This window comes from Aulonocara sp. 'chitande type north' Nkhata Bay, linkage group LG11 (genome assembly GCF_057382095.1).
Source record: "Aulonocara sp. 'chitande type north' Nkhata Bay isolate Kocher_YH1m ecotype deep benthic linkage group LG11, A_spYH_male_GT1.1, whole genome shotgun sequence".
Taxonomy (NCBI): domain Eukaryota; kingdom Metazoa; phylum Chordata; class Actinopteri; order Cichliformes; family Cichlidae; genus Aulonocara; species Aulonocara sp. 'chitande type north' Nkhata Bay.
In genome coordinates this window covers 38,246,370-38,261,835 of record NC_141354.1, presented here as the reverse complement: position 1 = coordinate 38,261,835, position 15,466 = coordinate 38,246,370, and the positions used below count along the sequence as shown (strand labels likewise).

Here is a 15,466-nt window from a genome sequence, read left to right as displayed (position 1 = left end):
AGATTTTGATTATCATCCTGCCTCTGTAACCTGTTGAGTTACATCATCCCTAAAAACTCCTGCTGTACAGAAGCGCCGAATAACTTGACAAAAACGTGAAGCAGGATAACAATAATGTGAACGCTTAAACATCATTCAGATTAATAACTATGTACACCTTTGTTTGTCACTATTCAAGTCTTTCACATTGCTGCGCTTTAAATGACTTACACAAATGCATTGAGGCATTTCAGAGGCAATGATTCAATGATTCAATGATTAAAATTTAAATTATGATAGTTTTGTATTGAAAGATGTATATTTTCCTTGTAAAGAAGTAAATATGGGTAATAAATAGCACTACCTAAATAGAAGATTGCACAGATTGTAATGAATAAATCAAATATTTTATTAAAGAGTTTCTGTGAAGGACCAAAGCTAATTAAAATTAGCTGCATGAAGTAATCATTAAAAAGTCACAGCAAATATTTTTATCAGTGTGCGTTTTTATTCAAACATTCTTTTATAACTAAATTTCTCATTTAGTTAAAAATCTAAAACACAAATATACGAGACTGAACCTGAGAAGAACTCAGCTTTCATAATAAGATGAAAGAAGACGTGACCATAGAAAGATGCACTAGTGACCTATCCGGTCGTTAAGTGATGACACGACGAATCCTACTTCCGGGCCTAAAGTAGTCTGCGTTTATGGCTTTTGTGTTGTTAACATGTTTAATGTTATGTATTTTCTTCTATTTGATCTCAAAAAGCTCCTGAAACAGTCAGTGATCACTGTTGACCTCCCTCGGCTTTTATTACCGCTAATCATTCATTTAAGCTCAGTTTTTAAAACCTTAGGATGTAACTACAGCCCAGCCCATGCAGCAATATATGAATGACTAACCTCGTATTGTGGATGGATTATCTCAGTTGTTCTCCTGGCTGAAGTTTGGTCCTTTTACAGCATCCTGCCATGCGATTACATTTGTTCCTGACCACCGAGAACACTCACGGTAACTTTTATCGAGTGGGAAAAAAGTTAGCTTGTTTATATTATGCTAACATAGCTGTGTCGCTAGCGGTCACGTAGCACATCATTATATACCAGCTAGCCCAACTTCAGTAACCCTACAAACGTCACTGCTGTTTAGTTTTCTGTCTTCATTTATGTTGGAAGTGATAACAGAGCTGTACGTTTTAATTTGTTTCCAAAACCCCGCAGTCAGGACATGCTATATTGTATTTAGATAGAAGCTAGCGAGCTAACTCCCTGCTAACTTCTAACTCTGTTAAATGGCCGTTTTCATGGATGCCTGGATGTTAAACTCAGTTGTTACACCTGGTAGAGCAGAATGCTGATCATTTTATTAAAGATGAAAGACTTTAGACAGTTTTTAACTCTCAGTAATGCCACAGTGATCGTTTGATATATGGACCTGCAGCGGAGTTTAGGCCCAGACACGGCTAGTGACGTCAGACTTAACGACCGGATAGAGGAACTGCAAACAATGACTCCATGAATCAAATGTTGTCAAAAAAGTTTTGTTGGTTTGTTTTTTTTGTCCGCAGATATTTTATTACAGTTTTAGCCAATAAGTGGACGATGTTGGTTTTTGTTCCATTTTCGGTCCTATGTCATTACAGCATAACGTGACATTATGTTGTAATGTAATTTTAACTAAAACGAATCATTGATGACCGTGTTATCGTCACCATGATCTTTGTCAATTCCACATCTGAAGGACAGCCAATCCCAGCAGGAACACGAGCTTCAGCTGACCAATCCCTGAGGCCTGAGAGAGTGAACGACACAGACACACATACATGCATGTTTATCTGGCACAAAAAAGGTGAAATGTTGTATGCTAGCAGCTTCTTTTGTGACTCATGATGCCATCATGTGAGATCTGGATTTGTTTTGCAAACACTGTCTTTGAAACTGTGGCTGTGTTAGAGTGACAGACAGTATGTGACGGAAAATACAGAAAAGCAGAATCAATAAATAAATTTTTTCTTGTTTTAAGTTAAAACTATAAATCTGTCCTTTACTGACACGTCTAAAAAAAACCCCAAAAAAACAGGATTTCTCACCTTGTTCCTGAAATTGGACTCATCCTCTAAAAGACAGGAGAAAGCACAGATACTGGCATCAGTACCAAAGTACCAATAATAGACAAAGTGTCTGTGCTGTGTTGGTGCGCTGCTGTTACCTTTAAAAGAAGTGTAGACAACGTCAGTGCTGAATTCGATATAGTCATAGCTGTAGTCAAGGTCCGTCAAGTTGAAGTCGACAGGGTCGGTCAAGTTGAAGTCATTGTAATCCATCAAGTTGAAGTCAGTATAGTCGGTCCAGTTAAACTCTGTGAGGTCATAATGGTCCCAGTCTTCTTTTTCACTGTTTTCTGTGATAAAAATTCAGCAGAAACAAAATAAAAAGCACGTAAGCTGACAGAAGTTGGCTGACATACACATACACACCCTTTATAAAACAACCCAATTATAATTCATTCTGTATATGTAATAAATATTATTAAATATAGTATTACCCTGGATTAATATTTTATTTAATTAATATGAAGCTTTTTAACAGCTTTGGAAAATAAAGGTCATCTGAACAGTCTGAAGTCTTTGGATGTTTGGAGCTAATTGGTCAGAAAAAAAAAAGGCTGTCAGTTTTGCTTTCGGTTTGAAGGCGAGGCCGTGACCTGTGCGCCACATCAGGACATCCCATTAATAACCAGCGAAATCCGCGAAGCAGCCAACTTAATTTTTTTTCCAATTGTTATAGACGTTTTAAGACTGTAACCCCCCAAACCACACACTTTATACACTTTTCTCAGACAGGCATGAACATTTACACACTTTTCTCTCTTGTTTAAACTCTCAAAGTTCAAACCTTCGTAGAAACAAATAAGTCCAGTGTTATAGAATCAAAGTCACCCGCAGGAGCCTCTGACGCTGCAAAACGTTTCATCGACATTGTTGTGTTTGGTGGAGAAAACTTACAAACATACAGTGCAGCACTTCAGAGTCACGCTGCCAGCGAGGGAAGATTTATGTAAATTTGACAAGCTGAACGCATTCTGTACTGCACAGGAGACACGGCACGATTATTTATAACGGTCCGCAGCCAATCAGGACGCAGAACACAATGCGGGGTTTAAAAAAAAAGAACAAAAAAACAAAAACAAAAAAATAGCCTAAACATGGAAAGTTGCACGCGCACACACACAAAAAAAATCCGCGAGACCGCGTTACAGCGACGGATGACTGTGCAAACAAAGAACAAACACTTTTTTAAAAAATCTCCTATTCACAAAGACACATTTATAACATTAATTTATAATTTATAACATCTAAGCTTCTGGTTGCAGTTCACTCACCACAGCAGACTAACACGCTCAGAGTCAGCCAGAGACAGGCGGACAGTAACGGGTTCATCCTGGACGAGAGACACAAACTGCAGAGAGAGAGCGTGGGAATGAGATCTGAGTCCTCTGACACTTTAAACAAAAACTTTATTTTCCCACGAAACGAGTTTACCTGTTATCAGCAAGCCCGGACTCGTTAGGTGAGCCAAACACTTTCTAGATGTGACAGTTACATCAAACATAAGGCTCGGGGGCCAGAATTGGACCCCAATCTGCCCCGCTGCTTATGTGAAAAAGGCATAAATTTAAGTGTTTTCATGAGTCGTACAGCTTTTACTAAAGATGAAAATCTACCCAACAGGCATTCATACTAGACTATTGTGAACAGACATACGAACAAGACATGCTGTGGAAGAGAGCCAATAAAAATGCTCCCAGAAGCAGCGTTGCACAAAGCTGCAGACGACAGAAGCAAAAACATCAGCAGCTGCAGGACATGATTCCAGTTGTTTGTCCAGTGAAAGCTCACTGATACTCTGAGGAGGTCATATTGTTTCACACATTTGTTGTCCCGACTATCTCCCTCATGGTCACTCAACTCACACCAACGTCTGTGTTTCTGCAGTCCACACCAGCAACTAACAGCAGATGAGGATAAAATGTATAAGAAAGGAATATAAGCAATGAATTAAATATTAATTAGAAAAAACTCTGCTTTAAAATCATTTTCTTTCTTTGCTTTTCTTTTTTCTTTCAGCCAAAGAGTGTTCATACCTGCATATACGCTTGCTGACTACCAGAGAAAGTAGTGTAAGTAGATGCACTGTCACTGTGCATAGAGGGTTTGGTGGTTTTCACACGTATCTTGACTTTAAGTGGAGAGAGGACATGTGGTTGCTAAACTGTTGCTATGTGCAAGACCAGCACGACCTGTGTACAAGAAACACAGAAGTCTGCATGTTTGTTCAGTTACCATAAGCAGTTAACAGCTCGTATTTCTGTGAATGCACAGATTTATTTCTCCTTCAGATTTTTGGTTCTCAGCCGGAAAAGGGCGGAGTGCCCACTCCGGGTCGGGGATGAGTTCCTGCCCCAAGTGGAGGAGTTCAAGTATCTCGGGGTCTTGTTTGCGACTGATGGGAGAAGGGAGCCGGAGATAAAGCGGATGAAGATGGATGGATGGATATTTAATTTTCCATTTAACTTAGTAAAACTTCACTCGGTTCTTGTGCTCACTGGAACTAAGCTGCTGTTACTCACCGTAAACTCGTCTGTGAGGGCTGAGCCGACTAGATTTGAATGTATTTATCTGATAGCAAAACTAAAAAACTGCAACATTTAATGAAGTGTAGATCTGTCACATGGGCAAAGAAAGATTCATTTTATTATTAGTGTTATAATTTTCTTTTAAATTTAAAGCTCGGGGCTTTCTGTTTCTGATGTTACTGTCAAAACTAAAACGTTGTCTGACTTTCTGTGTTGGTTTATCTGCTCGTGAGTCAAAGTGACTCTTTAAAGTGTGTGAAAGATGACCTCATGAACAGGAAGGCGCGAGGGAACCGCCGGACTGCGCCTTTTGTTGTAACACTCTTACATCAAAGGTAAGATGTGCAGCTCCTTCGAACTTGTTGAAGTGTCTGCCACATGCTGCACAAACACTTGCTGTGAAGAAGAGATGTGCACGGTTTGTTGGCTCTGCCCCTGACTCCTGTGAAAAACCCTAACCTGCTCGCTATTTACAGCATCAGTCACAAGCCGGGACCGGGGGTCAGTGATGCTGTAGGACACGTTACACAGATTTGTCACTTTCACATATTTATATACTCTCAAAGTCTGCTGCGGATCTCAGTGAGGAGATCCACAGAGATTCAAAGAGTTTCCGATTAGAGCAAAAGACGGCCGATGACCCTCCCATCACCAAAGCAGACTGTTGTCTTAGTTTGATGTGTAAGGATCAACTACTCACTGCATTTTGTACTGTTGAAATTTGAGCTTATTACATATTAACCTTTTATGGGCACAAGCCGGAGTTCACTTAGAGCCAGCAAACCTGGATAAATGTGGAGGGCTGAGTCAGGAAGTGCATGAAATCAAGGATGCAGATAATCAAGGACCAGGTTGATCAGGCCCACGGTGCCGATGATGGCGTCCGGCGTTGTTGGCCAACAGGATATAAGTGGAAACGCTGCTACTGTTTGAAGAAAACACAGGATGAGCAGAGGGGAAAAACATTATGTACAGAGAGGATTCCCACTCTGCTCATCTGGATATGACTATTATTATCATTATTATATTATGTGCACATACTTACAGCTAATGAGGCTGTAGACAGCCTGTTTGTACTTCTTCATGTGCGTCTTAATAAACTTTAATAAGTGATAAATTCCACCGGCTCCCTTTCAGACTTAAAACATTTATTTACGCCATCACAAACGTGTGACACCAACCTCGTGTTTTGTATTTTATTTCAATAAAGAGAGAACATTTCAGAAGAATTGAACATCATTTATTGAGAAAGAAATGTATTTTAATGAATCTATTTGGTGACTGGACTCCGATGGCTGCTGGTGGCCCATCAGAGTCAGACGCTGGTGGTGGTGAAGGTGAACCCTGAGGCTTGGACGGAGCTCGAGTGACTCAGCGGGGTGGGGAGGAGGGAGGCGGGTTTTTAGAAAGGAGAGTCGGAGAGGGAGAATGAAGGAAGAGCACTGAAATTTAAACCGTGCAGAGCGGAGGCTGATTGGCTCAAAGGAGGCGAGCATAAAGATGATTGGACTACACTAATGATGCCAGTGTTGAGAGTGATACAGGATCTATTGCTTTAAAAAAACTGCTTTTATTAAAATGAAACTTAAATTTAAAAAATGGGGAAGCTTGACTTCCTCTGGCCTCCGGGAGGAAACCCCGCTGCGGTTAATCGAGGTGCAGAGATGTGAAAGAAGAAGCTGAAAGTTGCAGATGCATAACAGGAAGTGAGTTCAGAAATCATCAAATGATAGCTCGTCCTTGGCTCCGCCCACCAATCAATTCCAGGCGTGAAGAATCACCAATCCCAGCAGGAGTACCAGGTTCAGCTGGCCAATCCCTGAGCCCTGAGAGAAGCCACATGGTTCACAGAAGCAAAAACAGCTACTTTGATATGTGATGTTTGACACGGATCCACATTTATGAACTTTATTATTTTTATCCAGACTAAAATTTAAACGTATCAGCTCTGAACCTTTAAAGCTGTGGAATTAACATAATCAACAATAAGTAATCAGTACTCACTATCAACATGTATTTTAATTAATATTTAAAATGTTAAAAGGAGCAACTTCTCTTAAAGTTTAATAATGTTGACTAACATTTACTTTAAGGATGATTTATGGATAATAAAGATTTTATTGCTTTTTGTGTCTCACTGAAAACAGAACACAGCCACATTAGACTTATTCTATGATGTCATCGAGAAAAGAGTAGAAAAAAATATCTGAAGCCCAAATTTTTGGCTCACTAGAATTTATTATTTGAACCCTCGACCAGGATAAACACAAAATGTCAGAAAACACTAATAAACAGAATACAGCATATATATAAATGTGAGTTAAATATTGTGAATTTGTCCTTTAACAATGCGTCTCAACATACATGGACATAAAACCTGTTTTTTAAAGCGCTCACCTTGTTTGGGATCATAAGCTGTACCTCTGAAAACACAAAGACACAGAAAAGCACAGATGCTGATGGTAGTGCCATCAAGTCTCAGTTACTAAACAGAGTTTGTGTGTTTGCGTGGGTCTCTGCTGTTACCGGGGAAGCTGGAGTAATCAAAGGTGTGGTCGTTGTAGTCGTAGTCTGTCGGCTGTGTGACTGTGTGATCGGTGGTCAGCTCTTCCGTCTCGTGTCCTGTGGAGGAAAATGAAGCGCAAACATCAACAACATGTGAGCAGCTGGGATTTAAAGGAGGCCGTTTTCCTCTTGCTAACAGCGGCTGTGCTAAACTTTAAAAGACTTTAAAACAATCCATTCAGCTTTCATGGAGATGTTTGAGCTGTTTAGGAATCACGAGCGTTTTCATGGTTTTTACCAAATGCTGTGCTTTTACTGCAGCTGACCACAGCGCGCTCCCATGTTGAAGAAAATCAACTCCTTTGCTTTGAGAAACTCTTCAGTGTCTTTGGATCGTTACGCGTTTGCACCATGAAGGTCTGTCCGATCCCTCGCTCCGCACACGTCACAGTTCATCTGCACGCGCCGGCTCTGGGCCGTATCTGCTTTGAGGGGAGTACTGTATTTCACAAATTGTTATCTTTGTTTGTATTCAGTATCATGTCCTAAATCTTGGCCACGCAAGCAAAGGTAGCAGAATTTTAATCGTACTTTTAAAGACATTTTAAAAAACTTTGACCTCATTTTGACCTTGAAGAAGAGGTCAGAGGTCCAAAGGGACACGATATACAGAATGTGTATCTATAAATTTCCAACATGTCTGTATGTTGTCAATACAAACAGAAAAAGAAGCAAGTTTAAATAGCTCTATGTAATATATAATTATAAATATGAGAATATACATGATGTAATATTGAACCCCTGAGGAAATGTATATTTCCCTCAGTATTATTATTATTGTTTTGGCCTTGAAGAAGAGGTCAGAGGTCAAAGGTGACTAAATCTTTATATGGTACTTCCTACATGTTGATGATGCACCCACACTATTGGGCATTTTGTCAATTTTCCATACATAAAATCATAAAGTTGACCTTGAAGACTTTGTGAGCAGAGTTTGAATGGATCATCAACATAACAGCTATGGAACGCCAAGACTGACATAATGAATCAATGAAATACACCATTAAATAATTAATTAAAATGTGAAATAAATAAATAATTAATTAAAATGTGAAATAAAGAAATAAAATGTGAAATAAAGAAATAATTAATTAAAATGTGAAATAAAGAAATAATTAATTAAAATGTGAAATAAATAAATAAAATGTGAAATAAAGAAATAATTAATTAAAATGTGAAATAAAGAAATAATTAATTAAAATGTGAAATAAAGAAATAAAATGTGAAATAAATAAATAATTAATTAAAATTGGAAATAAATAAATAATTAATTAAAATTGGAAATAATTAAATAAATATGCATGACACATTTAATTAATTATTTAATTATGTATTTAATGAATTCATCATGTCAGTCTTGGCGTTTCACAGACAACACACTAGAAGAATGACAAATGCATGCAAATGCTACCAAAACCAGAACCTCCCTGGTTGAAGTAATAAACACCAGTGACCCCGAGCCACTGGCAGCCCTGCAGTAATATTGTCTCCATCATATTAGAGAGCCCATGTGCTTCAGAGCTGTTTCTCCTTCTGATAGACGTCAACCTCGGTTTCATTTATTCTGTTATTTTGTTCTTTGTGCAGCTTTAGATGTTTTCTGGTGAAGTCTACTCCGGCCTTCTTGCTCAGGAGTACCATGAGGGTTTGACAGTGACATCCCACTGAGTCTTCTTCACTTGGTTAGATGCTGTAAAGTGTTTTTTCTTAAGCAGGGAAATAATTCTGAGGTCTGTTGTGAGACACAGGGCACACCATGGATGTGTATATGTTATATTTATCTTCAATAGAGGACTTTTACTATTCAAAATCTTATTCTTGCACAATTTTAACCCATCTGGTCAAGACCTTGGCTTATTTGTTGCTAACTTTACTGGAAGCCCAGCAGTTGCTTCATGCTCCAGGTTCATCTCCCCACTTCCTAAAACGTTTCTGTGCCAGCTCACGACCAAAACACCCAACACAGCCTGCTGCGTGAATACAAGGATGCACAAGTTTCTGGGAATAATGTTTGTAGCTTTTGAGCTCGTGCCAACAAATAAAGAAGTGAAATTCAAAACATTTCCTCTCAGTGCTCTCCCTCATGGGGGAGTTAAGCTGCAGAGAAGCCAGAAAATGCTTGACAGTGAGTAACACCAGATGAAATCCACGATCTCGCTTGAGTGGATTGGATGGGTTGTTACCAACCAGTAGCGCCTTTAGAAATATATTTACTGAGCAAATAGAAGACGAGTTCAACACCGTCTTTACCTGCTGCATTACATATTCATGTGTATTGTTACAGTCTTATTCCATAATAGATCAAATTCATTTTCACCTTAAACTCCGACACAGAGCAGTTTGGGCAGACGTTCTGCCAGGCTCCATCACGTTGGATGGTGAGCATCTGTGCACATGTTCTGAGCAACATTCACAGGCCGGTCTGTGATGTGCTGTTCTTTCCAGATGCACTGTATAACTAGGCCAGATTATTTCACAGTGTCTGCATGTTATACCCACAGAGCTACAGTTTAGCCTCATTTCCTGTCTTCTTCACATCTAAAGGTAAACCCACGTCCACATCACACACCCACAATGCAATGCAAAGTGTCTGAGGCGTGACTGCAGTCATATCTGCAGCAACATTTTTGTTTTCAGGCAGACACATTATGCTGTCTTTAGTTTGTTCCTAGTTTTAAACTGACGCCTGCATTGTGCTTGTTTGTATCTATAATTTTATATTCCAATATATTTTAAGCACAAGTTACAGTGAACCTCAGATTTTATTCTAACAGATTTTTGTAAAACATGGAAAAACTTCAGTTTGTGGATATTACAGAAGCATTGGATCCTTTTCCTAACGAGCCTGCTACAATGACGTTGTTTTGTCTCCCAGCTTTCTGATGAAACAATAAAATCACAAACATGTGAACAGGATTATATTTTATGCTACTCGAGTATTTCCAGGACGATGTCCTAAACTAGTCTAAAACCCACAAACACAACATGACAAGTAAAGTAGCTGAGTCCTTTGAAATGACCGGGTTTCTAGAGAAAGACGTCAACAACCGTGAGTCTCGTGGTCGCTTCTGCTTTCAGTTCAAAGGCCAGTTTATAAAGAAGCAGTTTATAAAGACATGTCATCGATTACAGTTTTGTTTAGTAATTTTTAGTCTATCAGACAAACAAAAAACTCAGTGACTCTTCAACCTGTAACTGAAAGAATGAAACACACAAAACTTTCATGGATCTCTCGATCAATATCAGACCTTTGAGTGCAAAAGTAGGTTTAGCCTGAATATTTATAACACAGATGTGTCAAAGGTCATAGGTCACTCACCACAACAGGACGACATGATCAGAGCAAGCCAGAGAGAGACGGAGAGCAACACATTCATCCTGGACGAGAGACACAAACTGACTGAGACAGACAGAGAGAGAGAGGGGGAGTGTCTAAATGGAAACTCTCCAAACTTCCCTAAACCTGCTGGTCTGGAAGTCCAGCAGTTCATCTAAACAAAAGGCACTTGGACTAAAACGGATATATGTCGTGTCCAAATTCATGGGCTGCATCCTCCTGAGGTCACATTTGTAGACCGATTACGTCACAGCGACGTGACGAAGGCTGTCCAAATTCGTAGACTCCTCCGAATGCAGCCGACAAATGCGTCCTCCTTTTCCCCGAATTTGAAGGATGGGTCGGGTGTGTCCTTCGTGGCCCACCATATCCCAGAATTCATAGCGCGGCCCAGCCAATTCCAGTTTTCAACAATGGCGGCCGCTACTAAGTTTTAAAATTACTCATACTAATCTTTATGGGTCACAACATAAAATTTTAACATATTTTCAGGCGAGAAAGTAGTTGTGTAAACATCAAATATCTGCTCGGTTTATCAAGACATCACATATTTGCAAAAGTGCTTCGACGTTTTCGGAGACGTCTGTTACCCACCAGCTCGATAGCTAGCCGGGAGCTCAAGGGTTACTGATGCGGGTTAAACGTGATATATAAGTCACTTAGACAACCTAAAAATGTTATTGTTGGGCTTTTTTCAGTGTTTTGTTTGTTCGTGAGTAAATCGGTTTGGCTGAGATTAAAGTTATTAGATTATTAGATTAAATAAAACGTTATTAATCCCCCGGGTGGGTTCTTCCTTGGTTTTTACACAGCTGACTAAACGTCAAACAGAAAACTGACTAAACAGAAGTATGAGACAGTCGAGAATTTACACCAGTGTCCTGTTATATTTTAGATAGCAAGGAGCAGACGGCTGAGTTTATTAAACTCCACCGAGACAGCGGTGACGCTAATCTGAAGGCTAGACCGTCCAATTTCACGGCCGTTTACTTCCGGCCTACCTGACCTTCTGAGGACCCGGCCCACGTAGACCGCGAAGGCCGGGTCCTCAGGAGGATGCAGCCCATGAATTTGGACACAACCTTTGATACATTTATCCTACCATAAAACAATGAGACAAGGTACGACCTCTCCCATGCTCCCAGAGTGCTCTGGAATACACACAAAGTTTGCAGACTATCAAGGATCAAACCTCTACCAATCTAAAACTAATTATAAAACTCTATATAAGTAGATATTTCTAAGCATAAATGACAATCAACAATACAAAACCTAACAAGTGTTCACAAAACTAACTAAAATTAACTGTGTGTTCCGACCATGTTGTTCAATACAGGCGACATAAAAACAACCAGCAGTGAAGAATTTCATTCTAAGGGTTGAAATTGTCTCTGCATTGAATCATATCTGTTATTAACCTCTGTCTCTCTTCCACAGCATGTCTTTATCCTGTCTTCCTTCTCTCACCCCAACCAATCACAGCAGATGGCCCCGCCCCTCCCTGAGCCTGGTTCTGTCGGAGGTTTCTTCCTGTTAAAAGGGAGTTTTTCCTTCCCACTGTCGCCAAAGTGCTGCTCATAGGGGGTCATATGATTGTTGGGTTTTTCTCTGTATGTATAATTGTAGGATGTACTGTACAATATAAAGCACCTTGAGGAGACTGTTGTTGTGATTTGGCGCTGTGTAAATAAAATTGAATTGAATTCCTCATCAGAGGAGGAGTGTCTCCCTCGTCACCGCGGGCGAGCGGTGCTGTAGCAGCTGCTCAGGTGGATGTGTGCGTATGTGTTCCTCTGAGTGCTTATAGATGCGGGTGCTGATGCTGACGAGCGTGCCTCTCACACACCTTTGAAGAAAGTGTCACCAACTACGAGGAGGAGCTGAGCAGTCAGCGCAGACCAGAGAGCACCGCAGGTACGTGAAACCTGAGGCCAGGTTTCAAACATGCTGTGATGCAACCCTTGTTCGACACACCTGACCTTTGACCCTTCCACTTTGTCTAACTACAGGCCGATCTCCAACTTGGAACAAACTGTTTACACCCAGCTGAAGGGCATCCTGATAAGTCTAACATTTTGGACGTGTCCCAGTCTGGGTTTAAAACACACCACAGCACTGAATCTGCTCTTTTAAGGCTTTTTAAGGACTTATTTTTAGCCGTGGATTCAGGGAACAGTGTTTTTAGATCTAACAGCTGCTTTTAACACGGTGGACCATAACGTTCTCATCTCCACAGTCTTGAGACTGATCCACGCATTTATCACCTCTCGCCTGGATTATTGTATTTGTGCTTTGAGTGGAATGAGCCCGGCCTCCCTCTCACGTCTACAGCTGCTACAAAACACTGCTGCACAATGTGTAGCCAGTAAAAGCAAATGAGAGCTCCTAACCCCGGTGTCAGTGTCCCTTCACTGGCTTCCCGTTCAAGTTTGAATCCATTTATAATTCCTTTATTTGTTTTAAGTCTCGTAATGGTCTTGCCTCTTCTAATGTCTGAGCTTGGCTTTTAACCCAGTGACTTGTCATCCGTCTTAAACGTTTACCTTTTGTATGTACCTGCACTGTTTGTTTCTTTAGCTCCTATGTATTAACTTATAGCCGGTTTATTGTTTAATTCTTTTCTATTGTTTTGTACAGCATGTTGGTCAGCTGTGCTTTAGCAATAAAGTGAAAGTGAAAGTATGGAAGTCAGCAATGATCAGGCGCAACAAGAGCTTCCCCAGACTAAGGAAGAACAAAGGAAGTCTGCACCGTTCAGGGGGGAGAGCAGCTCGTAGCGAAGCAGCAGACTGATACCTTCATGGTGACTCATACAAACAAAGTGAAAATGGCAACCAGCGTCTTTCTCACAAGTTGCGTGTAGCTGAAAACCGCAATAAGAAAGTAAGTGAGCACTCAGGATCAACTAAAAATGTAGAGTCAAAGTCAAAAGAGACGAAACAGAAGTGAGAATGTAGTAAGAAGCTGGTGTAGTGCTGCCACAAGCTGGAAAAACCTTCAAGGACCAGAGCGAAACACAGAGCAGACTACTGCCTGCTCTCCTACCCCACTCCTGCTTTACAGGTGAAAACAGAGCAACAGGACCGCTGAGTCTTTGACTTTATTTATTTTCTGCTGTGTTTTACTTGCATCTATTTGAAAGACTGAGTGTAAACACAAAAAATATTTTATTTTATGTGCTGGAATGTGCAGAAAATAGGTTTAAATGTTAAACTAATTTCTTCCAGTCAGAGAATGTTGCAGATAATTAAATGTTTGCTTGATGCATGAAGTTAAAAGATTCAAACTAATAAAACAAGTTTTAAAATGTTACAGCATCAAGGTTAAAACTCTGAACTTGTTTCCAGAATACGTTCAACATAATTTCTCACAGTCTTCATATCATATCTACACATCGAGGCAGAGTCACTGCCTCGATGTGTAAGACGCTGATTCACATCGAGGCTACTGCAGCAGGTTATGGGAAGCTTTTTCTGCTTCTTCATTAATAAAAATGTAGTTTAAATGTCAGGAACACGTCTCTTGAGTTACTTCACAACAACCTCATCACAGGAATATCCGAGCTTTAGTAGGCGGACCTAATAATTGAGGATTTTGCTTGTGGATGCTCAGGAGGAGCAGCAGCTCCAACAAAGACGCAGAGTAGCTTTGAACCGGACAGAACCTTTGCTGTTTCGGACCCCATAGAACCAACCTCCAAGGGCCAAGAAGAGTTTGTCCATTTGTACAAAACCTGGCACTGAATGTGCAACGATTTATATTTGCCACTAAGGCTTTGGCCTCCCTGCCCTACCATGCCCATGCAGGATGCTGCAGCATAAACACTGTGCCCTGGCTGACATTGGTCAGCTGGATGTGTAGAAGAGTGACGTCCTTCATCCTGGTCTTTAGTGGCACCAAATGTTATATGTGGAACCTGTTTAAACAGGAACAATGAAGAGACACCTAGGCTCCGGTAACTGGACAGGTGCTTTGGTTTGTGCGTCGAGTGGACAGTTTTACTGAGATGCTGACGAAGATATGAGAAGATGAGACCTGAACACCAGTGTGGATGACTCCAGTCCCATCTTTGCACAGTTCTGAGTCCAGGATAGATTATAAAGCTACTTTTTTTAACATATTAAAGATCGGACACCCCAATCATTACACTGCATATGTCAACTGCACTCCAACTTGAGGCTGGAAACCAAGGCCTGAGTTTCACCTGCTCAAAAACTAAAGTAATCCCACACACGTGGCTTTTTTAAATAATTCTCTTTCACCACCTTGAGTTTGGGGGTGTGACAGGACTCCTACGCGTGCTCCTATATTAGTGGTGGTTTCAGCGGTGAGACATATCACATTATCACAGATATGCATTTAGGTGTGTACAGGTTAAAAGTGGAGCTGGTTCAGGACTCGATCAACCAAGAACTGCTGAGCCAATCAGGTGCGACGAGATTGGTCCTCAGTGGAAAAATGTGTTGTAGAAATTCCTCTTTAAGTGTTTCTCAGGGTCCTAGAAAAATGCATACACTATTGGGCTTAGAGCCACAAATCGACCACGCCCAAAAAAGTGCTATAAAAAATTTATATATTAATATTTTATTCCACTTTAAATTAGCCAATCTTTTAGACCTACTTCTCCTTGAAATATTCATGTCAAGTTTTAATTACATTTCGCGGATTTTAACCCTTTATATCCCGGTTTCGTCACATGAGCGCACTGCTTTTTTTGCCCCAAAAAACATAAAACTTGAATATTTTCCAAAAAAAACATTTGAGGTAATATTCAATTGTTATTATAATTAGGCCTTTAGATGGACTAAAGATTGGCACCAACATTCATTTCGATCGCCTTTTATTATTTTTTTTCAGGACCAGAAAATGGTCTCCAGGCGGCAAATGCTTCTCCTCTAGGCCGAAATAAGTGCATCTTGCCGGGGTAAGTCGCGACGATTACCGG

At 40.3% G+C, this 15,466-nt stretch overlaps 1 protein-coding gene and 1 long non-coding RNA gene across 2 annotated transcripts; both read right to left on the bottom strand.

The window, feature by feature from the left end:
- Positions 1-400: 400 nt before the first annotated feature.
- On the bottom strand, positions 401-3,504 carry LOC147319791 (uncharacterized). Its single transcript, XM_086310096.1, has 4 exons — positions 3,366-3,504; positions 2,193-2,384; positions 2,074-2,099; positions 401-1,775 (listed from the first exon to the last, which is right to left on the bottom strand). The coding sequence occupies exons 1-4, from the start codon at positions 3,421-3,423 to the stop codon at positions 1,707-1,709; spliced, it is 345 nt and encodes a 114-aa protein (XP_086166222.1). The 5' UTR covers positions 3,424-3,504; the 3' UTR covers positions 401-1,706.
- A 2,276-nt stretch (positions 3,505-5,780) lies between these two features.
- Positions 5,781-10,650, bottom strand: LOC147319790 (uncharacterized). Its single transcript, XR_015131425.1, has 4 exons — positions 10,504-10,650; positions 7,146-7,241; positions 7,017-7,042; positions 5,781-6,445 (listed from the first exon to the last, which is right to left on the bottom strand). It is a non-coding gene; the product is annotated as an uncharacterized LOC147319790 (long non-coding RNA).
- Between the last annotated feature and the right edge of the window lie 4,816 nt (positions 10,651-15,466).